The following is a 25822-nucleotide window of genomic DNA, read 5'->3' as shown; positions in this document are numbered from 1 at the left end:
GGAGGGAGTAGAGAGGTAGGGAGGGAGCAGAGAGGAAGGGAGCAGGGAGGAAGGGAGTAGAGAGGGAGGAGGGGAGGGGTGGAGTGAGCAGAGAGGGAGGGAGCAGAGAGGGAGGGAGTAGAGGGGGAGGGAGCAGAGAGGGAGGGAGTAGAGAGGGAGGGGGGAGCGGAGAGGGAGGAAGGGAGCAGAGAGGGAGAGAGTAGAGAGGGAGGAGGGGAGGGATGGAGGGAGGAAGGGAGCAGAGAGGCGGGGAGGGAGTGCATGCACACTAAGTGGAGAACAAGAGGCACTCACCTGTCTGTGGGTCCACAGAGAAGAACTGCTGTCCCTGCACAAGTGTGTACACCAGCCTGGCACTGTTCCCATAGGTTGGGTCGTCAGCATCTGTCGCTGTCACCTGGATTATAGAAGTACCTGAGGGAGGAGGTGAGAGAGCAGAGGAGTGTTAATAAAACAGCATACCACACACACACACACTGACTGGACACAGCAGTACATTAACTCAGCACTGCCAGAGAGCCAAATACACACTGGCTGACTGACTGACTGATTGACTGGCTAGCTGACAACCCCCACCTCTCTCTTTCTCACTCTCCCTCTCTCTCTTGCTCTCTTGCTTGCTATCTCCCTCTCTTTCTCTCTCTCGCTCGCTCTCTCTCTCTCTCTCTCTCTCTCTCTCGCTCTCTCTCTCTCTCTCTCTCTCTCTCTCGCTCTCTCTCTCTCACCTCTCTCTCTCTCTCTCTCTCTCTCTCTCTCTCTCTCTCTCTCTCTCTCTCGCTCTCGCTCTCTCTCTCTCTCTCTCTCTCTCTTGCTATCTCCCTCTTTCTCTTTCTCTCTCTCTCTCTCTCTCTCTCTCTCTCTCTCTCTCTCTCTCTCTCTCTCTCTCTCTCTCTTTCACCCCACTCCCTCTCTCTCTCTCTCTTGCTCTCTTGCTTGCTATCTCCCTCTCTCTCTCTCTCTCTCTCTCTTTCACCCCACTCTCTCTCTCTCTCTTTCACCCCACTCTCTCTCTCTTTCACCCCACTCTCTCTCTCTTTCACCTCTCTCTCTCTCTCTCTCTCTCTCTCTCTCTCTTTCGGCAGCAGTGCGACAAATATTTTATTCACTTTCCTTCTCTCCTGCTGCACACCTTCTTTCTCTCTCCATTCTGTCTGTCTCACTTCATTTCTCTTCATCTCTGTCACAATCCCCTTTGGCTCCATCTCAATCTCTCTGTCTGTCGGTTGCCCCCCTTGTCTCCCCCGTGACTCCCTCATGTCATGAATCCCTGCCTCTCCTGACAGATATGGACACTTTTTCCCACCAAATAAATCAAAGACCGCCAGCTTTATGTGTGATATTGAAATTGTAGCAAAAAAAAAATATATAGTTTGGAAAGAAGAACTATGTTTCCCATGGGGCACTGGGCTGACAAGCTCTGAGGGAAGAGGGGATTTGTGGGAGCAGCTGTTGCTGTTTTCTGACATCAAAGCCCCGACAGTGTCACCGGGAGAGAGAGCGAGGGAGGGAGAGAGAGAGGGAGGACGGAGGGAGAGACGAGTGAGAGAGAGACTGGGTCTGATTGCTGATCTATCACAGGTAGTTAAAAGAGCATAGTGATGCACCAGTCTAAGTAACATAATATAAAAATCTCCATCAAAATCCATCAGTTTCAGCTAGAGATATCAGTGTTTTGCATGGGCTGCATCTCAATCCACCACATCCGTTGATGTTGGCCTTCCGCAACTGCGATGGAAGATGGCCGAGCTACAGCTGTGTTTGTCAGACCATGAAACATCCGAAAATCATCTGTAGCGGTTTTTTTCTGTAACTAATATGACCCCACGATAGAAAGGGGAGACTCTCTCGAACACAAAGGTGTTCTCCGTTTTTCTCTATGGCCCCCACATGTGTCATGGGACTCGTCTGAAGGTAACCCATACAAACAAATGGAAGTATGAAGATAGTTTTGTCCCAACAAAAATAACGAGTTAAATATGTGCAACAAAAAAAACAAACCACATGGAAGATAGAGAGAGAAAGGGAAAGTGAGAGAAACAAATGTTTTGATGCATGTGGCAGTACAATAATGATCAGATAGACAGATCAAACAAGGTTAACTAGGGTTGACGCAACAAGCACAAGAGACAGAAATCTATTGATTTACAGTCTGCCCTGGTGATATAGCACAGTCACAATTTGCAGTGATCATACATTCAGACAGATGTATTACCAGTGAATGGAGCAAAATTCTATTCACACTGCCTGGCACTGAGACGTTCATACCCTGGGTGAATACCATAGTGGTTTCTTTCCATGTGAAATACTGTAAGGCTATAGTAGCTATAGAAATCATATCCTAGTGTCCACTTAAAACTAACCGTGGGGATGAAATTCACATCACACAAGTTGTTTAGAGCAATCAAGGGAAGAAAACTGAAATCATAGTGAAAGTGAGATGATGAAAGACATCTCAACCAATCGACAGGCTGACTGTGTGTTACTGTGACTACTATCATTATCTTATTACCACTGTAGCATTGATGGTGGAAGATATGACCACTTATATGTAACAGCTCTTTAATAAGACTTTCATGGCTCCGCTATCTACTAGTCTCACAGCAACCCACCGAGCATTTTGAAAAGTACCTTGGTAAATATTTCATCCCAGGTAAATATTGAAACCATGATTGACTGAACAACTCAATCTGGGATCGAGCTTTGGAAAGCAAGCCCACATCAAAATGGATGATCGTATTAATAAATTGGAAGCAGACAGCAGCTGATAAAACAGCAGATAAAACAGACAACGGCTCCTCGGCTTCAGTACCTATGTTGGCCATCTCAGGCACGGTGGCGCTGTAGGGCCCATCCTCAAACAGAGGGGGGTTGTCGTTGATGTCCTGTACTCTGATGATGAACGTGGATGATGGCTCCAGGGCCCGGTCGGTCTGCCGGTCGGTTGCTGTGGCGATGAGGCGGTACTCGTCCTTCTCCTCACGATCCAGGGGCTTGGTGACATGGATGTTGCCTGTCTTCTCGTCAATCACAAACACCGACCCCGCCCCCTCACCACGCAACAAGTACTTGGTGCGTCCATCACCTCTGTCCATGTCAGTGTGCAGCTGAGAGAGAGTGAGAGCAAAAGAGAGAGAGAGAGAGAGGGAGGGAGAGAGAAGGAGATATATAGAGGAAGAGCTATAATTTATAAAATAAAAGAGAATGGATCAAAGAGAAATAAAAGTGATTATACACAGTGATTCTACACAGTGATTATACATAGTGATTATACACAGTGATTATACACTGTGATTATACACTGTGATTCTACACTGTGATTCTACACAGTGAATCTACACAGTGATTCTACACAGTGACTATACACTGTGATTATACAATGTGATTATACAAAGCGATTATATACTGTGATTATACAGTGATTATACACAGTGCTTGAGGACTAAGGACAAGAACACTGAAACACATACAAACCAACACCCTCTGATCTTTCCAGATCCATCTATGGGGTAATGGCCCTGAACTAGGATCATCATAATCGCAATATCCATAGTAATGCACCAGCTTAACTAGGCCTGCTATTCTCACAAACAGTTGTCTCTGAAAGCTCATCAATCTGTGAAATACAGTTCCCTACTGCTGCAACGATTAATGAAAGTAGAAATTTAACGGGTAATAAGTTGAGGCCTAATCAATTATTTCCCAAATACTGAGAGTGTATTAAGGAAGGCAGGGGTACATGCAGTCTTGATCCTGACTGCTGCTGGCTGGCTTAGACCTGGCTGGCTTAGACCTGGCTGGCTTAGACCTGGCTGGCTTAGACCTTGCTGGCTGGCTGGCTGGCTGGCTTAGACCTGGCTGGCTGGCTGGCTTAGACCTGGCTGTCTGGCTGGCTGGCTGGCTTAGACCTGGCTGGCTGGCTGGCTTAGACCTGGCTGGCTGGCTGGCTGGCTGGCTTAGACCTGGCTGGCTGGCAGGCTGGCTGGCTGGCTGGCTGGCTGGTGGCTAGGGCTCTCTCAAGCGGAGCAGGATAGTAGAAGAAGGATCCGCCTCCCCCCATCTCCATCTCCATGGCCCTGCTCAGGGGATGCGCTCCGCGCATCAGCATTCATTCTCATTACAGCTCAAACGTGGACGGAATAGGAACCCTGACAAAAGAGTGCAAAATTAGCCCCACTCCAAGAGTGTGACATTGTGAATTCAGAAGAAAAGTGCGAGTGGGGGCCGCTTGAAAGCATTGTTGCATGGCAACAGCTAAGCTCATTCGCTAAATGAAATGAAAAATTATACTCTGAATCAAAATATTCATTCGTTTTACAGATCCCCATTTCAATGGTAAAAATAGATGTATTCCCCCTCCCAGTGAGTAAACGATTCACATGGTTGTGTGTTTGCGCCTAAATATAACCTTTTTATAAGTTTACACTCTGAGTGTCTGCTGAGTTGAGCTAAACAATTCTGTATGCATTATGTTTATACATAAACTCAGCAAAAAAAGAAATGTCCTGTCACTGTCAACTGCGTTTCTTTTCAGCAAACTTAACATGTGTAAATATTTGTATGAACATAACAAGATTCAACAACTGAGACATAAACTGAACAAGTTCCACAGACATGTGACTAACATAAATTGAATAATGTGTCCCTGAACAAAGGGGGGTCAAAATGAAAAGTAACAGCCAGTATCTGATGTAGCCACCAGCTGCATTAAGTACTGCAGTGCATCTCCTCCTCATGGACTGCACCAGATTTGCCAGTTCTTGCTGTGAGACATTACCCCACTCTTCCAACAAGGCACCTGCAAGTTCCCAGACATTTCTGGGGGGAATGGCCCTAGCCCTCACCCTCCGATCCAACAGGTCCCAGACGTGCTCAATTGGATTGAGATCCGGGCTTTTCGCTGGCCATGGCAGAACACTAACATTCCTGTCTGCAGGAAATCACGCACAAAACGAGCAGGTTGGCTGGTGGCATTGTCATGCTGGAGGGTCATGTCAGGATGAGCCTGCAGAAAGGGTACCACATGAGGGAAGAGGATATCTTCCCTGTAACGCACAGCGTTGAGATTGCCTGCAATGACAACAAGCCCAGTCGGTGATGCTGTGACACACCGCCCCAGACCATGATGGACCCTCCACTTCCAAATCGATCCCGCTCCAGAGTACAGGCCTCGGTGTAACACTCATTCCTTTGATGATAAATGTGAATCCGACCATCACCCCTGGGGAGACAAAACCGCGACTCGTCAGTGAAGAGCACTTTTTGCCAATCCTGTCTGGCCCAGCGACGGTGGGTTTGTGCCCATAGGCGACGTTGTTGCCAGTGATGTCTGGTGAGGACCTACCTTACAACAGGCATACAAGCCCTCAGTCCAACCTCTCTCAGCCTATTGCGGACAGTCTGAGCACTGATGGAGGGATTGTTTATTCCTGGTGTAACTCAGGCAGTTGTTGTTGACATCCTGTACCTGTCCCGCAGGTGTGATGTTCGGATGTACCGATCCTGTGCAGGTGTTGTTACACGTGGTCTGCCACTGCAAGGATGATCAGCTGTCCGTCCTGTCTCGCTGTAGTTTTGTCTTAGGCGTCTCACAGTACGGACATTGCAATTTATTGCCCTGGCCACATCTGCTATCCTCATGCCTCCTTGCAGCATATCTAAGGCACGTTCAGGCATATGAGCAGGGACCCTAGGCATCTTTCTTTTGGTGTTTTTCAGAGTAAGTAGAAAAGCCTCTTTAGTGTCCTAAGTTTTCATAACCGTGATCTTAATTGCCTACCGTCTGTAAGCGGTTAGTGTCTTAGCGACCATTCCACAGCTGCATGTTCATTAATTGTTGATGGTTCATTGAACATGCATGGGAAACAGTGTTAAAACTCTTTACAATGAAGATATGTGGATTTTTACGAATGATTTTTGAAAGACAAGGTCCTGAAAAAGGGACGTTTATCTGTAATTATTGGTGGCACAGACGCTGTTTCATCCTTTCCTACACTTAAATGACCCTTGCCTAACGATTGTGTCTGAAGCTGGGCTTGCAGCACGGCTATCATCGCCATAAGCCGATCGTTCTCCTGTATATTATGAGTACAGCGACTGCAGTTAAAAGTTATAATGTTCATGTTACTACTTAGCTTCGGCTGGTAGAGGTCGTGTAGAACCATGTTCAGATAAAGCGTCCGGGTGAAAAAGTTGAATGAAAATTTGAGCGAGGGAAAAAATACAAATATTAAACACTAATTAAAAAGTTAAAACCGTAAAGTTGGGAGGTAGCAAAGTAACGTTAGCAACAAACCGCATAGCAGCACGTAAACAAGTCCATACATTGTGACTAGTGTGCTCTCCACCTGCCCGTTGGACTGAGGCCTATACTCGGAAGTGAGGCTGACCGTGACCTCGAGATTCTCCATGATGGCTCTCCATTCTCGTGATGTGAATTGGGGGCCACGGTCAGAGATCATGTTCTCCGGAAGGCCATTATGCCGGAGGACCTACTGGAACAGTGCCTCAGTGACCTGGAGAGCAGTAGGGAGACCAGAGAGAGTGATAAAACAACAGGATTTCGAGAATCCAAAATGGTGGTAAAACCATCAGAGGATGCGAGATCAGTGACAAGATCAATGGATAGATACGACCAGGGACGCTGAGGCACAGGAATGGGGAAGGAGTTTCCCTGTTGGAGTGTGCCGGGTGGACTTAGTTTGGGCACACACGAGGAGTTGGCATAGCGAATAACGTCCTGCGCCAAGATGGGCGAACAATACTTTTCGGAAAGAGATTGAATAGTACGGGTGATCCCAGGATGTCCAGCGACAACAGCTGTGTGTGCCCAGGTCAACAGCCTCTCGGAACGTAGATGCGCTCAGGAGGACAGGTAGTGGGTGCGGGTTCCCTCTCCAGAGCCCGGCGAATGTCCACATCTACGTCCCAGACCACAGGGGCTACAACTCGAGAGGGAGCTAGAAAGCAGTTCCTCCGGCATTCGGGTGACCAGTCCGTGATTCTCATCTTGGTCCATGAGATGGTGGGGTTATGGTGTTGGAGCCATAGGAGGCCGAGGAAGATCTTGTGAGCTGGTGCACTAGTGATGAAGAAGGGAATGTTTTCCTGAAGAAGGGACTCCACGGTGAGGGTGAGTGGTGTGGTGATGTGTGTGATGGTTCCGGATCCTAGTGGCCGATTATCAAGGGCTTGAACCGGGAAACGGAGAGGAGAGCGGGTATGAGGTGATGCTCAGAGAGGAGGCAAGGATCTGGTCAATAAAGTTCCCATGGCACCAGAATCCACTAGCGCTGTAGAAACAGTACAGCCAGCTAGTGTGATCGGCACAAAAAAAATGTTTGGGATGGGATACTCACACCTGCCCCAGGAGGTGGAAGATCACGTGACCGTCCCTCTGCTCTCGTGGATCCTGAGTTGGGATGTACCAGACACTGCTGAAGCTTGTTACCCCTTGACCACAATAAAGACAGAGCCCCAGCTGTCTCTGTCTAGATTACGTAGCTCCCCCGTGGGGAGGCGTGTGACCCCTACCTCCATAGGTTCAGGCTCTGATACAGGGTGTTCACTGAGGGAGGAAGAGAAGCGATGTGGGTACTGACGCTCCCAAAGTAGGTTATCCAAATGGATGGCCATCGCGATGAGTGTGTCCAAGGAGAGGTTGTTGTCTCGACATGCCAGTTCAGTCTGGACCTCCTTGCGCAGTCCTCTTCGGAATAACGTATGGAGCGCCGGCTCATTCTAGCCGATGGATGCTGCTACTGTCCGGAAGGTAGGCGCGTATTTGGCAGTGGTCTGGTCATCCTGCCGTAGTTGGAGTAGGCTCTCACCCCCCCTCTCCCCTCCAGTTGATGATCAAAGATACCTCTGAACCAAGACATGAACCCCTCATACAAAGCCAGCTCCTCCTCTCCTCTCTCCCAGACGGCCGTAGCCCACTCCAACGCCTGTCCATTCATCAGAGAAATTACTGTGGCAACCTTGGACCTCTCGGTGGTGGGGGCTCCTATCTGGTGTGCAAAATAGAGGGAACACTGGAGTAGGATGCCACAGCATTTAGATGGTGTTCCGTCATATTTTACGGGAGGGACAAACGGGCATCGCTGACCTGGACGGACTGCTGAATAAACTGGTGTGCTGGGTCGCAGGGTCGACTGGTGGCAGAGTATCCTCCGCTAGTTGAAGGCAACGCCTCTTGGGTATGTTCGAGATGTTGAAGACTGTGAAGAACCTCTTCCATAGCCTTCCCTAGTTGCGCCAGCTTGTCGTGGTGCTGACGAAGTAGGTATCCCTGTTCGTCGACCCTCTAGGAGATGTCCTGATTTCCTGTTGCTTCCGTTTGTCGAGGCAGTATGCTGTAACGCAGACGCTGGGAGTTGAGAAGCAGGTGCAGGTGGTGAGTTTAATAATATAGTGAACATGGAACAATACAAGACAAGAGTCGCGTTTGGACATGAAACACATAGTCAATACTGCCTGGGGAATGAACCAAAGGGAGTGACAGATATGGGGGGGAGGTGATCAGTGAAGTGCAGGTGCGCGTAACTATTGTGCCATGTGTGCATAATGATGGTAGACAGAGCCAGTGATTAGTAAACCGCCAATGTTAAGCGCCGGAGAGGGGGAGCGGAAGTAGACGTGACAGGGGCAGACCTTTTGATCAAGAGAGACCTGTAGAAAATGTGCACACAAAACATACAAATATGTATTTTACAGTTAATTATAAGGAAGGTGAAATCTTATAGTTAGTCGTTTTATAATTTGATTCTAGTCTATTTAGAAAGAACATAAGTCATTTCAAGCCTTATTCTGTCATGCCCTGATCTGATTCACCTGTTCCTGTGATTGTCTCCACCCCCTCCAGGTGTCGCTTATTTTCCCCTTTGGACCACTTTGGATTAATAAACATTTTAAGACTCCAGCCATCTGCCTCCTGTGTCTGCATCTGGGTTTCGCCTTGTGTCATGATAGTACGAACTGGCCATGCCAGACCCAGCAGACTTGGACCAGCTCCGTCACGCTGTCTCCCTGCAGGGAGCCACCATTAGGAGACATGAGGACAGGGCCTTTTGGAAGGGCTCAGGTCCTTGACGGAATGCCACGACCATGGGTTAAAGGCTATTATGGAGCAAATCAGGGAGTTAGCTGATACCTCTGAAAAACTCCAATCACCCAGTAATTTTCTGTGGTAAGTTTGTACAGCCTATCCCGGCTCCCCGAGAACCCCGCTTCCCTCCTCCGGAGCGGTAATCGGGAAATCCTGGTACCTGACGGATTTTTCTCCCTCGGTGCTCACTACATCCATCTTTGTTTCCTTCAGACAGATCAAAGATAGCGTATATTATTACGCTAATGTCGGGAAGGGCGCTCTCCTGGGCTACGGCAGTTTGGGAGCAACAATCTGCCATTTGTGGTCATCTGGAGGAATTCATGGCAGAAGTGAGATAGGTAATTGAGTCTCCGGATTCCGGGAGAAAGGCGGCCTGGGAGTTCAGATTGGGAGTTCCATCACCCGCACACCCTTTTTTGCTTTTGTCCTGTGGGGAGACCAATCTCAGTCTCTCTGAGTGCTCATTAACTCTGGGGCTGATGAAAGTTTTATGGATGCCACGACAGCTTCGGAGCTTGGTATTCCCACTCAACCTCTCTCTGTGCCCATGGATGCTAGGGCACTAGACGGCCGCTCTATAATGGAAGTCATCCATAGTACTGGGCCCATTCAATTACGGGTTTCTTGTAAACACAGTGAGACAATACAGTTCCTCCTCATTGCATCTCCCCATGTTCCGGTTGATTTGGGATTTTCCTGGCTTCAAAAGCACAATCCGATGACTGACTGGACCACAAGCTCCATCTTGGGTTGGAACCCATTTTGCCAATCTCACTGCCTTCAAGCAGCACAGCCTTCCCCAAGTCATCTTCCCCAGGATGTTAGCAAGAGTGTGGATGTCTCTGCTATCCCCACAGAATACCATGACCTCCTGGAAGTGTTCAGTAAGGCACATGATACTTCCCTTTCCCCGCACCGTCCTTATGATTGTGAAATTGATCTTCTCCCAGGCACTACACCACCTCGGGTCGATTGTATCCTCTGTCTGGACCAGAGACCAAAGCTATGGAGGAGGACATAGAGGAGTCTCTGGCCACTGTCCGTCCGTCTGCATCTCCTGCCAGTACAGGGTTTATCTTTGTGGAGAAAAAGGACAAGACCCTGCGTCCGTGCATTGACTACCGGGGACTTCATGACCTTACTGTCAAGAATCGTTACCCCCTACCTCTCCTCTCCTCTGCGTTTGAACCTCTCCAGGGGGACAACATATTTTCCAGGTTGGACCTTCGAAATACCTACCACCTGGTTCGGATATGCGAGGGGGATGAGTGGAAGACAGCCTTCAACACAGCCAGTGGACATTATAAGTACCAGGTCATGCCATTTGGACTCACCAACGCCCCAGCTGTTTTCTAGGCTTTGTTCAATGATGTGCTTCGGGACATGCTAAACCGGTTTGTGTTCGTGTAACTTGACGATCTGCACAAGAACATGTTATTCACGTAGACAGGTCCTTCAGCGCCTCCTGGAGAACCAACTGTTCATGAAAGCCAGAACATGGGGAGATGCAATGAGGAGGAACTGTATTGTCTCACTGTGTTTACAAGAAACCCGTAATTGAATGGGCCCAGTACTATGGATGACTTCTATTATAGAGCGGCCGCCCAGTGCCCTAGCATCCATGGGCACAGAGAGAGGTTGAGCGGGAATACCAAGCTCCGAAGCTGTCGTGGCATCCATTTAGTATACTGGTAGCAAAGATTAGTATATCTTGTGTTGGCTGTGGTAGTAATGTTCAGTATATCTTGTGTTGGCTGTGGTAGTAATGTTCAGTATATCTTGTGTTGGCGGTGGTAGTAGTGTTTAATACATATTGTGTTGGCGGTGGTAGTAGTGTTTAGTATACCGGTAGTAGTGTTTAGTATATATTGTGTTGGCTGTGGTAGTAGTGAATTGTATATGTTGTGTTGGTGGTGGTAGTAGTGTATAGAATATATTGTGTTGGTTTTGGTAGTAGTGGTTAGTATATCTTGTGTTGGTGGTGGTAGCAGTGTTTAGTAAATATTTTGTTGCCGGTGGTAGTAGTGTTTATAATACTGGTAGAATTGTTTAGTACATACTGTGTTGGCGGTGGTAGTAGTGTTTAGTATATCTTGTGTTGGTGATGGTAGTAGTGTTTAGTATGTCTTGTGTTGTTGGTGGTGGTAGTAGTGTTTAGTATATATTGTGTTGGTGGTGGGTAGGAGTGTTTAGTATATATTGTGTTGGTGGTGGTTGTAGTGTTTAGTATATATTGTGTTGGTGGTGGTAGTAGTTATTAGTATGTCTTCTGTTGGCGGTGGGAGTAGTGTTTAGTATATCTTGTGTTGGTGGTGGTAGGAGTGTTTTGTAAATCTTGTGTTGGTGGTGGTAGTAGTGTTTAGTATATATTGTGTTGGTGGTGGGTAGGAGTGTTTAGTATATCTTGTGTTGGTGGTGGTAGTAGTTATTAGTATGTCTTCTGTTGGAGGTGGGAGTAGTGTTTAGTATATCTTGTGTTGGTGCTGGTAATAGTGTTTACAACATATTGTGTTGGTGGTGGAAGTAGTGTTTAGTATATATTGTGTTGGCGGTGGTAGTAGTGTTTAGTATAGTGGTAGTTGTGTTTAGTATATCTTGTGTTGGTGGTGGTAGTTGTGCTTAGTATATGTTGTGTTGGTGGTGGTAGCAGTGTTTAGTATATATTGTGTTGGTGGTGGTAGCAGGGTTTAGTATATATTGTGTTGGTGGTGGTAGCAGTGTTTAGTATATATTGTGTTGGTGGTGGTTGTAGTGTTTAGTATATCTTGTGTTGGTGGTGGTAGTAGTGTTTAGTATATATTGTGTTGGTGGTGGTAGCAGTGTTTAGTATATATTGTGTTGGTGGTGGTAGCAGTGTTTAGTATAGTGGTAGTTGTGTTTAGTATATCTTGTGTTGGTGGTGGTAGTTGTGCTTAGTATATATTGTGTTGGTGGTGGTAGTAGTGTTTAGTATACTGGTAGTAGTGTTTAGTATATATTGTGTTGGCGGTGGTAGTAGAGTTTAGTATACTGGTAGTAGTGTTTAGTATATATTGTGTTGGCGGTGGTAGTAGAGTTTAGTATACTGGTAGTAGTGTTTAGTATGTCTTGTGTTGGTGGTGGTAGTAGTGTATAGAATATATTGTGTTGGTGATGGTAGTAGTGTATAGAATATATTGTGTTGGTGGTGGTAGTAGTGGGTAGTATATCTTGTGTTGGCGGTGGTAGTAGTGTTTAGTATACTGGTAGTAGAGTTTAGTATATCTTGTGTTGGTGGTGGTAGCAGTGTTTGGTAAATCTTTTGTTGCCGGTGGTAGTAGTGTTTAATACATATTGTGTTGGTGGTGGTAGTAGTGTTTAGTAAACTTTTAGTAGTGTTTTGTATATAGTGTGTTGGCGGTGGGAGTAGTGTTTAGTATATCTTGTATTGGTGGTGGTAGAACTGTTTAGTATAAAGTGCGTTGGTGGTGGTAGTAGTGTTTAGTAAACTGTTAGTAGCGTTTTGTATATATCGTGTTGGCGGTGGTAGTAGTGTAATGTAAATCCTGTGTTGGCGGTGGTTGTAGTGTTTAGTATACTGGTAGTAGTGTTTAGTATACTGGTAGTAGTGTAATGTAAATCCTGTGTTGGCGGTGGTTGTAGTGTTTAGTATATCTTGTGTTGACGGTGGGAGTAGTGTTTAGTATATCTTGTGTTGGTGGTGGGTAGGAGTGTTTAGTATATATTGTGTTGGTGGTGGTAGTAGTGTTTAGTATGTCTTGTGTTGTTGGTGGTGGTAGTAGTGTTTAGTATATATTGTGTTGGTGGTGGGTAGGAGTGTTTAGTATATATTGTGTTGGTGGTGGGTAGGAGTGTTTAGTATATCTTGTGTTGGTGGTGGTAGTAGTGGGTAGTATATCTTGTGTTGGTGGTGGTAGTAGTTATTAGTATGTCTTCTGTTGGCGGTGGGAGTAGTGTTTAGTATATCTTGTGTTGGCGGTGGTAGTAGTTTTTAGTATAGTGGTAGTTGTGTTTAGTATATATTGTGTTGGTGGTGGTAGCAGTGGGTAGTATATCTTGTGTTGGTGATGGTAGTAGTTATTAGTATGTCTTCTGTTGGCGGTGGTAGTAGTGTTTAGTATATATTGTGTTGGCGGTGGTAGTAGTGTTTAGTATAGTGGTAGTTGTGTTTAGTATATCTTGTGTTGGCGGTGGGAGTAGTGTTTAGTATAGTGGTACTTGTGCTTAGTAAATATTGTGTTGGCGGTGGTAGTAGAGTTTAGTATACTGGTAGTAGTGTTTAGTATATCTTGTGTTGGTGGTGGTAGTAGTGTATAGAATATATTGTGTTGGTGATGGTAGTAGTGTATAGAATATATTGTGTTGGTGGTGGTAGTAGTGGGTAGTATATCTTGTGTTGGTGGTGGTAGTAGTGTATAGAATATATTGTGTTGGTGATGGTAGTAGTGTTTAGTATATCTTGTGTTGGTGGTGGTAGCAGTGTTTGGTAAATCTTTTGTTGCCGGTGGTAGTAGTGTTTAATACATATTGTGTTGGTGGTGGTAGTAGTGTTTAGTAAACTTTTAGTAGTGTTTTGTATATAGTGTGTTGGCGGTGGGAGTAGTGTTTGTTGTGTTGGTGGTGGTAGTAGTGTTTTGTATATATTGTGTTGGTGGTGGTAGTAGTGTTTTGTATATCTTGTGTTTGTGGTGGTAGTAGTGTTTTGTATATAGTGTGTTGGCGGTGGGAGTAGAGTTTAATACATATTGTGTTGGTGGTGGTAGTAGTGTTTAGTAAACTTTTAGTAGTGTTTTGTATATAGTGTGTTGGCGGTGGGAGTAGTGTTTAGTATATATTGTGTTGGTTGTGGTAGTAATGTTTAGTATATCATGTGTTGGTGTTAGTAGAACTGCTTAGTAAAAAGTGCGTTGGTGGTGGTAGTAGTGTTTAGTAAACTGTTAGTAGTGTTTTGTATATATCGTGTTGGCGGTGGTAGTAGTGTAATGTAAATCCTGTGTTGGCAGTGGTTGTAGTGTTTAGTATATCTTGTGTTGACGGTGGGAGTAGTGTTTAGTATGTCTTGTGTTGGTGGTGGTAGTAGTGTTTAGTATGTCTTCTGTTGGCGGAGGGAGTAGTGTTTAGAATATCTTGTGTTGGCTGTGATAATATTGTTTACAACATATTGTGTTGGTGGTGGAAGTAGTGTTTAATATATATTGTGTTGGCGGTGGTAGTAGTGTTTAGTATATATTGTGTTGGCGGTGGTAGTAATGTTCAGTATATCTTGTGTTGGCTGTGGTAGTAATGTTTAGTATATATTGCGTTGGTGGTGGTAGTAGTGTTTAGTATTCTGGCAGCAGGGTTTAGTATATCTTGTGTTGGTGGTGGTAGTAGTGTTTAGTATGTCTTGTGGTGGTGGTGGTAATAGTGTTTGGTATATATTGTGTTGGCTGTGGTAGGAGTGTTTAGTATATATTGTGTTGGCTGTGGTAGTAGTGTTTAGTATATATTGTGGTGGTAGTAGGGTTTAGTGTATATTGTGTTAGTGGTGGTAGTAGTGTTTAGTATATATTGTGTTGGCGGTGGTAATAGTGTTTGGTATATATTGTGTTGGCTGTGGTAGTAGTGTTTAGTATATATTGTGGTGGTAGTAGGGTTTAGTGTATATTGTGTTAGTGGTGGTAGTAGGGTTTAGTATATATTGTGGTGGTAGTAGGGTTGAGTGTATATTGTGTTAGTGGTGGTAGTAGTGTTTAGTATATATTGTGGTGGTAGTAGGGTTTAGTGTATATTGTGTTAGTGGTGGTAGTAGGGTTTAGTATATATTGTGGTGGTAGTAGGGTTGAGTGTATATTGTGTTAGTGGTGGTAGTAGTGTTTAGTATATATTGTGGTGGTAGTAGGGTTTAGTGTATATTGTGTTAGTGGTGGTAGTAGTGTTTAGTATATATTGTGTTGGTGGTAGTAGTGTTTAGTATGTCCTGTGGTGGTGGTGGTATTAGTGTTAGTATATCTTGTGTTGGCGGTGGTAATTATGTTTAGTATATATTTTGTTGGCGGTGGTAGTAGTGTTCGTTGTGTTGGTGGTGGTAGTAGTGTTTAGTATATATTGTGTCGGTGGTGGCAGTAGTGTTTAGTATATATTGTGTCGGTGGTGGCAGTAGTGTTTAGTATATATTGTGTCGGTGGTGGTAGTAGTGTTTAGTATATATTGTGTCGGTGGTGGTAGTAGTGTTTAGTATATCTTGTGTTGGTGGTGGTAGTAGTGTTTAGTATGTCTTGTGTTGTTGGTGGTGGTAGTAGTGTTTAGTATATATTGTGTTGGTGGTGGTAGTAGTGTTTAGTATATATTGTGTCGGTGGTGGCAGTAGTGTTTAGTATATCTTGTGTTGGTGGTGGTAGTAGTGTTTAGTATATCTTGTGTTGGTGGTGGTAGTAGTGTTTAGTATGTCTTGTGTTGTTGGTGGTGGTAGTAGTGTTTAGTATATATTGTGTTGGTGGTGGTAGTAGTGTTTAGTATATATTGTGTCGGTGGTGGCAGTAGTGTTTAGTATATCTTGTGTTGGTGGTGGTAGTAGTGTTTAGTATATCTTGTGTTGGTGGTGGTAGTAGTGTTTGTTGTGTCGGTGGTGGTAGTAGTGTTTAGTATATATTGTGTTGGTAGTGGTAGTAGTGTTTAGTATATATTGTGGTGGTAGTAGTGTTTAGTATATATTGTGTTGGTGGTGGCAGTAGTGTTTAGTATATATTGTGTTGGTGGTGGTAGTAGTGTTTAGTATATATTGTGTTGGTGGTGGTAGTAGTGTTTAGTATATATTGTGTCGGTGGTGGCAGTAGTGTTTAGTATATATTGTGTCGGTGGTGGCAGTAGTGTTTAGTATATATTGTGTCGGTGGTGGTAGTAGTGTTTAGTATATATTGTGTCGGTGGTGGCAGTAGTGTTTAGTATATATTGTGTTGGTGGTGGTAGCAGTGTTTAGTATATATTGTGTTGGTGGCGGTAGTAGTGTTTAGTATATCTTGCGGTGGTAGTAGTGTTTAGTATATATTGTGTTGGTGGTGGCAGTAGTGTTTAGTATATATTGTGTTGGTGGTGGTAGTAGTGTTTGTTGTGTTGGTGGTGGTAGTAGTGTTTAGTATATATTGTGTTGGTGGCGGTAGTAGTGTTTAGTATATCTTGCGGTGGTAGTAGTGTTTAGTATATATTGTGTTGGTGGTGGCAGTAGTGTTTAGTATATATTGTGTTGGTGGTGGTAGTAGTGTTTAGTATATCTTGCGGTGGTAGTAGGGTTTAGTATATCTTGTGTTGGTGGTGGTAGTAGTGTTTAGTATATATTGTGTTGGTGGTGGTAGTAGGGTTTAGTATATCTTGTGTTGGTGGTGGTAGTAGTGTTTGTTGTGTTGGTGATGGTAGTAGTGTTTAGTATATCTTGCGGTGGTAGTAGTGTTTAGTATATATTGTGTTGGTGGTGGTAGTAGTGTTTGTTGTGTTGGTGGTGGTAGTAGTGTTTAGTATATATTGTGTTGGTGGTGGTAGTAGGGTTTAGTATATCTTGTGTTGGTGGTGGTAGTAGTGTTTGTTGTGTTGGTGGTGGTAGTAGTGTTTAGTATATCTTGTGTTGGTGGTGGTAGTAGTGTTTAGTATATATTGTGTTGGTGGTGGTAGTAGGGTTTAGTATATCTTGTGTTGGTGGTGGTAGTAGTGTTTAGTATATATTGTGTTGGTGGTGGTAGTAGGGTTTAGTATATCTTGTGTTGGTGGTGGTGGTAGTAGTGTTTGTTGTGTTGGTGGTGGTAGTAGTGTTTAGTATATATTGTGTTGGTGGTGGTAGTAGTGTTTAGTATATATTGTGTTGGTGGTGGTAGTAGTGTTTGTTGTGTTGGTGGTGGTAGCAGTGTTTAGTATATATTGTGTTGGCGGTGGTAGTAGTGTTTGTTGTGTTGGTGGTGGTAGTAGTGTTTAGTATATATTGTGTTGGTGGTGGTAGTAGGGTTTAGTATATCTTGTGTTGGTGGTGGTAGTAGTGTTTAGTATATATTGTGTTGGTGGTGGGTAGGAGTGTTTAGTATATATTGTGTTGGTGGTGGTAGTAGTGTTTAGTATATATTGTGTTGGTGGTGGTAGTAGGGTTTAGTATATATTGTGTCGGTGGTGGTAGTAGTGTTTAGTATATATTGTGTTGGTGGTGGGTAGGAGTGTTTAGTATATATTGTGTTGGTGGTGGTAGTAGTGTTTAGTATATCTTGTGTTGGTGGTGGGTAGGAGTGTTTAGTATATATTGTGTTGGTGGTGGTAGTAGTGTTTAGTATATCTTGTGTTGGTGGTGGTAGTAGTGTTTAGTATATATTGTGTTGGTGGTGGTAGTAGGGTTTAGTATATCTTGTGTTGGCGGTGGTAGTAGTGTTTGTTGTGTTGGTGGTGGCAGTAGTGTTTAGTATATCTTGTGTTGGTGGTGGTAGTAGTGTTTAGTATATATTGTGTTGGTGGTGGTAGTAGTGTTTAGTATATCTTGTGTTGGTGGTGGTAGTAGTGTTTAGTATATCTTGTGTTGGTGGTGGTAGTATTGTTTGTTGTGTTGGTGGTGGCAGTAGTGTTTAGTATATCTTGTGTTGGTGGTGGTAGTAGTGTTTAGTATATATTGTGTTGGTGGTGGTAGTAGTGTTTAGTATATCTTGTGTTGGTGGTGGTAGTAGTGTTTAGTATATCTTGTGTTGGTGGTGGCAGTAGTGTTTAGTATATATTGTGTTGGTGGTGGTAGTAGTGTTTAGTATATCTTGTGTTGGCGGTGGTAGTAGTGTTTGTTGTGTTGGTGGTGGTAGTAGTGTTTAGTATATATTGTGTTGGTGGTGGTAGTAGTGTTCGTTGTGTTGGTGGTGGTAGTAGTGTTTAGTATATATTGTGTCGGTGGTGGCAGTAGTGTTTAGTATATATTGTGTCGGTGGTGGCAGTAGTGTTTAGTATATATTGTGTCGGTGGTGGTAGTAGTGTTTAGTATATATTGTGTCGGTGGTGGTAGTAGTGTTTAGTATATCTTGTGTTGGTGGTGGTAGTAGTGTTTAGTATGTCTTGTGTTGTTGGTGGTGGTAGTAGTGTTTAGTATATATTGTGTTGGTGGTGGTAGTAGTGTTTAGTATATATTGTGTCGGTGGTGGCAGTAGTGTTTAGTATATCTTGTGTTGGTGGTGGTAGTAGTGTTTAGTATATCTTGTGTTGGTGGTGGTAGTAGTGTTTAGTATGTCTTGTGTTGTTGGTGGTGGTAGTAGTGTTTAGTATATATTGTGTTGGTGGTGGTAGTAGTGTTTAGTATATATTGTTTCGGTGGTGGCAGTAGTGTTTGTTGTGTCGGTGGTGGTAGTAGTGTTTAGTATATATTGTGTTGGTGGTGGTAGTAGTGTTTAGTATATATTGTGGTGGTAGTAGTGTTTAGTATATATTGTGTTGGTGGTGGCAGTAGTGTTTAGTATATATTGTGTTGGTGGTGGTAGTAGTGTTTAGTATATATTGTGTTGGTGGTGGTAGTAGTGTTTAGTATATATTGTGTCGGTGGTGGCAGTAGTGTTTAGTATATATTGTGTCGGTGGTGGCAGTAGTGTTTAGTATATATTGTGTCGGTGGTGGTAGTAGTGTTTAGTATATATTGTGTCGGTGGTGGCAGTAGTGTTTAGTATATATTGTGTTGGTGGTGGTAGCAGTGTTTAGTATATATTGTGTTGGTGGCGGTAGTAGTGTTTAGTATATCTTGCGGTGGTAGTAGTGTTTAGTATATATTGTGTTGGTGGTGGCAGTAGTGTTTAGTATATATTGTGTTGGTGGTGGTAGTAGTGTTTGTTGTGTTGGTGGTGGTAGTAGTGTTTAGTATATATTGTGTTGGTGGCGGTAGTAGTGTTTAGTATATCTTGCGGTGGTAGTAGTGTTTAGTATATATTGTGTTGGTGGTGGCAGTAGTGTTTAGTATATATTGTGTTGGTGGTGGTAGTAGTGTTTAGTATATCTTGCGGTGGTAGTAGGGTTTAGTATATCTTGTGTTGGTGGTGGTAGTAGTGTTTAGTATATCTTGTGTTGGCAGTGGTAGTAGTGTTTGTTGTGTTGGTGATGGTAGTAGTGTTTAGTATATATTGTGTTGGTGGTGGTAGTAGGGTTTAGTATATCTTGTGTTGGTGGTGGTAGTAGTGTTTGTTGTGTTGGTGATGGTAGTAGTGTTTAGTATATCTTGCGGTGGTAGTAGTGTTTAGTATATATTGTGTTGGTGGTGGTAGTAGTGTTTGTTGTGTTGGTGATGGTAGTAGTGTTTAGTATATATTGTGTTGGTGGTGGTAGTAGGGTTTAGTATATCTTGTGTTGGTGGTGGTAGTAGTGTTTGTTGTGTTGGTGGTGGTAGTAGTGTTTAGTATATATTGTGTTGGTGGTGGTAGTAGTGTTTAGTATATCTTGTGTTGGCGGTGGTAGTAGTGTTTGTTGTGTTGGTGGTGGTAGTAGTGTTTAGTATATATTGTGTTGGTGGTGGTAGTAGGGTTTAGTATGTCTTGTGTTGGTGGTGGTAGTAGTGTTTAGTATATATTGTGTTGGTGGTGGTAGTAGGGTTTAGTATATCTTGTGTTGGTGGTGGTGGTAGTAGTGTTTGTTGTGTTGGTGGTGGTAGTAGTGTTTAGTATATATTGTGTTGGTAGTAGTGTTTAGTATATATTGTGTTGGTGGTGGTAGTAGTGTTTGTTGTGTTGGTGGTGGTAGTAGTGTTTAGTATATATTGTGTTGGCGGTGGTAGTAGTGTTTGTTGTGTTGGTGGTGGTAGTAGTGTTTAGTATATATTGTGTTGGTGGTGGTAGTAGGGTTTAGTATATCTTGTGTTGGTGGTGGTAGTAGTGTTTAGTATATATTGTGTTGGTGGTGGGTAGGAGTGTTTAGTATATATTGTGTTGGTGGTGGTAGTAGTGTTTAGTATATATTGTGTTGGTGGTGGTAGTAGGGTTTAGTATATATTGTGTCGGTGGTGGTAGTAGTGTTTAGTATATATTGTGTTGGTGGTGGGTAGGAGTGTTTAGTATATATTGTGTTGGTGGTGGTAGTAGTGTTTAGTATATCTTGTGTTGGTGGTGGGTAGGAGTGTTTAGTATATATTGTGTTGGTGGTGGTAGTAGTGTTTAGTATATCTTGTGTTGGTGGTGGTAGTAGTGTTTAGTATATATTGTGTTGGTGGTGGTAGTAGGGTTTAGTATATCTTGTGTTGGCGGTGGTAGTAGTGTTTGTTGTGTTGGTGGTGGCAGTAGTGTTTAGTATATCTTGTGTTGGTGGTGGTAGTAGGGTTTAGTATATCGTGTGTTGGTGGTGGTAGTAGTGTTTAGTATATCTTGTGTTGGTGGTGGTAGTATTGTTTGTTGTGTTGGTGGTGGCAGTAGTGTTTAGTATATATTGTGTCGGTGGTGGTAGTAGTGTTTAGTATATCTTGTGTTGGTGGTGGTAGTAGTGTTTAGTATATCTTGTGTTGGTGGTGGTAGTATTGTTTGTTGTGTTGGTGGTGGCAGTAGTGTTTAGTATATCTTGTGTTGGTGGTGGTAGTAGTGTTTAGTATATATTGTGTTGGTGGTGGTAGTAGTGTTTAGTATATCTTGTGTTGGTGGTGGTAGTAGTGTTTAGTATATATTGTGTTGGTGGTGGTAGTAGTGTTTAGTATATCTTGTGTTGGCGGTGGTAGTAGTGTTTGTTGTGTTGGTGGTGGTAGTAGTGTTTAGTATATATTGTGTTGGTGGTGGTAGTAGTGTTTAGTATATCTTGTGTTGGCGGTGGTAGTAGTGTTCGTTGTGTTGGCGGTGGTAGTAGTGTTCGTTGTGTTGGCGGTGGTAGTAGTGTTCGTTGTGTTGGCGGTGGTAGTAGTGTTCGTTGTGTTGGCAGGCGTAGTACGTGGCTGTCACAGGGCTGTGTGTTTCTATGGACCTAAGTGTTCCACAGCTCCTTGGCTGTGAACAGAGGAGCAACTCCTCCTTGTCTCTTAAATGAAAACTGACATGTTGTTTTAACTCAGTGTCCACTGTGTACACAAACACACTCACACACTCACACACTCACACACTCACACACTCACACACAAACACACTCACACACAAACACACTCACACACAAACACACTCACACACTCACACACTCACACACTCACACACTCACACACTCACACACACACAGATTGACACCTGCTCAAACGCAAATGCGGGCACGCGCACACACACACACACACACATACACACACAAACACAAACACACGAATATCCACAAACAACAAAGTTACGAATGCCCCCACAAAATCACGAAACACCAATATACACATGTACAAAGAAGTCATTAGGCTCAAAGAGTAAGGAAAAGACAGAGAGAAAACAGGGGAGTTAAAGAGAAGAGGAGCTCGAAGGGGGACAACAGTTACACACACACCTGCTGGCAGGAAGCTCATCAATATTAATCCCAACATGTCTAATTCCAAACTGCTTTGTGTTTTCTTATGTTTCCTCTCTCCCTGGGAAAGTAATTTGGCCTCCGGGCTGGAGTACAGCAGGGGCGAGAGAGCAATTAGAGACAGAGGAGAGAGACGGAGCGAGGGAGGAGGGAAGGAGAGAGCGATAGCTGAGAGAGATAGAGAAAGGAGGGGGGGATCGGGGGACAATGGATTGAGGCTGGGGTGAAGACAGATTTAAAGGAGAGTAGAAGAGGTGAAATGGAGGGATGAGGAGAAGGAAAGAAGAGGGCTAGATAGGAGGGAACAGGGGAAACGTTTAAGGTCGGAGGATATGCAGAGAAGGAAAATGAGGGAAGAAAGTGGGTAAAGGTTAATGTCTTACAACTAACAGAGCAGAAGAGAATGTGATGGTAAAAGAGAGAGGTAATGTGAAGGAGAACGCACATTTTAGAGTTGACCTCACGGTCCATCAAGCCTACTCAGCAAGACGGAGAGAGAGGAGACCAGAGAGGAGAGAGAGAGGGGGGGGATAAAGAGAGGGAGGGGGAGAGATACAGAGAGAGGAAGGACAGCAAGGAGAGAGAGGAGAGACCAGAGAAGAGAGGGAGGGAGGGAGGGAGATAGGTGTGCAAGGAGGGATGGAGAGAAAGAGAGAGAGAGGGTGGTGGAGAAAGAGGCAGTAGAGAAGTAAAAGCAGGGTGCATGGAGAGACAAAAGGAAGGAAGAAGGGAGGGAAGAGGGAGTGGAGCAAACGAGAGAGAGAGTGTGGATACCATTTTATTCCAAACCCCTATGGAAAGCAAATTCAAACGTGTTTCTGTGCTGAGTGGGAGCTGAGAGAGAGGAGTGTGTGTAAAAGAGAGAGGACTGTGAGAGAGAGAGACAGAGAGAGGGAGAAAGAGAGAGAAGAGTGTGTGAGAGAGGGAGAGGAGTGTGTGTAAGAGAGAGAGAAAGAGAGAGAGAGATGAGTGTGTGTAAGAGAGAGACAGAAAGTGAGAGACAGAGACAGACAAAAAGAGAGAGGGAGAGGGAGAGAGAGAGAGGAGTGTGTGTAAGAGAAAGACAGAACGCGAGAGACAGAGACAGAGAGAGAGGAGGAGAGAGAGGAGGAGAGAGAGAGAGGAGTGTGTGAGAGAAGAAGAAAGAGGGAGTGAGGAAAAACTGGAGAGTCTATTAAAGGTGAAATTCAAAGCGAACACAAGCCTGCCTTTCTCTCCCTTTCTCCTGCTTTCCTTTCTGTTTTAATCTCAGAATAATGTCGAGCAAATCTGAAATGTGACTGTATGAATTTAAAGCATTACCATAGATACGTCGCCAATGTGGAGAAGGGAGTATTTTACTTGTAGAAACTCACAATGGTACCTGTCATGGTGTACCACCATTCTACCCCAAGATAACCCACTGATTACATACATTTAAACTATGACCAGAATTTTGTACCATTACAAAATGTACAGTATGAAATATATGTACCCACCCGGGCCACCCACATGTAAATTGTTCCTGCTGGGGCCACCCACATGTAAATTGTTCCTGCTGTGGCCACCCACATGTAAATTGTTCCTGCTGTGGCCACCCACATGTAAATTGTTCCTGCTGTGGCCACCCACATGTAAATTGTTCCTGCTGGGGCCACTCACATGCAAATTGCTACTACTGGGGCCACCCACATGTAAATATCTCCTACTAGGGCCACCCACATGTAAATTTATCCTACTAGGGTCACCCACATGTAATGCACAAATGACTGTAAAGGCAACTGCAGACTAGGTTCTGTTTGCTTCTAGCAGAACTCGGCTAGGCTTACGCTCACAACTGTGCTCACATACTTGCATAATAATAGCTAGCTAGTTATTTAGTTGGACCTTGCTACCAAACTTTGACTTTGGCTACCAAACGAACAAAACGGCACCAAATGTGGTCATAATATATACGTGAAATGGCGTGCCACGTTTCAACTGGATAGTATGCGACGACTTTAAGTCACTTTGGATAAAAGCATCTAATAAATGGCATATATTATAATTGAATATTATTATGTAAAACAGATTGTTACGGCTTTCCTCCTCCTCTTCATCAGAAGAGGAGGAGCAGGGATCAAACCAAAATGCAGCTGAGTTTGTAGACATATTTATTAACGAAAAAACACGAACTCGACTAATACACTAACAAAACAAATAAACGGTGTAGACAGATCTGAACGACGGACTCACATAACACACGAGAACTCACGAACAGGGAAAAAAGCATACACATAAAAAACACTGAACAAACAAACCGAAACCAGTCCCGTGTGGCATAACGACATACACAAACACAGGAGACAATCACCCACCACGAACACTGTGAAAACACCTACCTAAATATGACTCTTAATTAGAGGAACGCCAAACACCTGCCTCTAATTAAGAGCCATACCAGGCAACCCATAACCAACATAGAAACAGAAAACATAGAATGCCCACCCAAACTCACGTCCTGACCAACTAACACATATAACAAACTAACAGAAATAGGTCAGGAACGTGACACAGATGTATAGAATATCCCTACAGTAGGATCTGGTTTATTACCCAGGTGAATCGTGCTATTATCCAGTTGAACGCACACAGGGGTTAATTGTGCTATTATGGAGCTAAAAGATATACAGGTTAAACCCAATGAGTTTATCAAGTGAAACACTCCACATGGGTAAAGTCCTGATTATATGAAGTGACTGTCCTAGCTGGGGTGAACTCATGATTATGCATATCCCAGTGTGAGTCCAGCTCGTGACCTTGAGCTAATATTTATTCACTGGCCTCTAAGCTGAGATTGCATGGCCGTCCGCTCCACTTCCCCCAGTGGCCCTGAAGGAGACCATACCAGTGAGTCAGGGATGGAAGGGAGAGGGATGAGGGTACGGCGCTGTGCCCCTCTCTACAGGAACACACACATGCACACACACACGTAGGTAAACACAAACGCACATATGCACACACGCATCAAATCAAATGTTATTGGTCACATACATGTGTTTAGCAGATGTTATTTCAAGTGTAGCGAAATGCATACGCAGACACACACGTACACACGGACACACACACATGGAATACACACGGAAAAAATACACAAATGCTCAAATGCACACAAACAAATTCATGCAAAATTAACAGGGAAACATTCAAACACTGCTTCGGGACCCCCTCTTTCCATTTCTCTCCAGTCTCTCTCTCTAAAGTCCCATTGGCAAGGAGCAGTCCTCTTGGCAGTGACACACGGTGGCATGTGATCGATTTACCCTTTAAATGTACAGACGTGAAATACAGTAGGCCTCCGGTGGCCTTTTCCCGCATTGCCACCTGCCCTGCTGCTAAAAATATGATGCGAAGTAGACATCATCAGAGTGGGCATTAGGAATAAAAAAACAACAAGCTCCACTAAGCAACACACGGTCCCCTATTAAACATCAGCTGATTACAATCATCAAAAGCAGGATTTGCATACTCTCGGGCTAAAAGCAGCAGTTTTGTTGTGAATAATGTATCATGGAGGAATGGAATAGTACTGGTATATATTAAAGAGCCGTGTGGTGATAAGGCCTGGTAATAATACTGATGTATAATACATTTGCGGGGTCGGGAGGAGGTTGTTAGGCAGGGGACAAGTGGGTCTAAACCTACTGAAACATGTCTGAATCAGGATCAGGACTTTCCACAACACAACTGCATTATAGAAGGGCACCAATACAGCCCACAAACAGGCCCTTGAATCCATCTGGCTGTTGGATCGATACTAAGTACATGACTGACCCATACCTGCTGTTCTGCTTACACTCAGAGAGAAACAATAGATAGAAACCAGATCTTTACCTGGACCAAATAGAAACCAGATTTTTACCTGGACCAAATAGAAAGAAACCAGACTTTTACCTGGACCAAACAGAAGGAAACCAGATCTTTACCTGGACCAAATAGAAATAAACCAGATCTTTACCTGGATCAAACAGAAAGAAACCAGATCGTTACTAGAACCAAATAGAAACCAGAACTTTACCTGGACCAAACAGAAAGAAACCAGATCTTTATCTGGTGCAAACAATCACAGAAGCCAAGTGTAACTCAGGGGAGTCTGCTTGGTATTTTTACTGAACCCAAAACTACAATGTGATATTATTAGACCATAGATAAAAGGTTGGTTCTCAAATACTTCAATTAAGCATCTGATGATGATCAGACTCTCTCATCGTGTTGACTGTAATTATGTCACTGAGTAGATTAGGCCCCTTCTGTCTAAGCCCCTGTCACGGCTCAAGAGCCCTGGCCTGCTCTCAGCTG

General features: G+C 44.0%; 1 protein-coding gene across 5 annotated transcripts in view; it reads right to left on the bottom strand.

Moving 5' to 3' along the window:
- LOC129813876 (uncharacterized) overlaps positions 1 to 25822 on the bottom strand; it is a 224808-nt gene that overhangs the window by 101519 nt on the left and 97467 nt on the right. For all 5 annotated transcript variants that reach the window (XM_055866465.1, XM_055866468.1, XM_055866466.1 and 2 more), the window contains 2 exons: positions 2810 to 3104; positions 295 to 414 (listed from right to left, as the gene is read on the bottom strand). In XM_055866465.1, the coding sequence (XP_055722440.1) occupies positions 295 to 414; positions 2810 to 3104 (415 nt within the window). The remainder of the gene's footprint in view (positions 1 to 294; positions 415 to 2809; positions 3105 to 25822) is intronic.

This window comes from Salvelinus fontinalis, chromosome 17 (assembly GCF_029448725.1).
Source record: "Salvelinus fontinalis isolate EN_2023a chromosome 17, ASM2944872v1, whole genome shotgun sequence".
NCBI classification, from domain to species: Eukaryota; Metazoa; Chordata; class Actinopteri; order Salmoniformes; family Salmonidae; genus Salvelinus; species Salvelinus fontinalis.
Note: the sequence above shows the minus strand (reverse complement) of the source record. Positions and strands in the feature narration are given on the sequence as shown.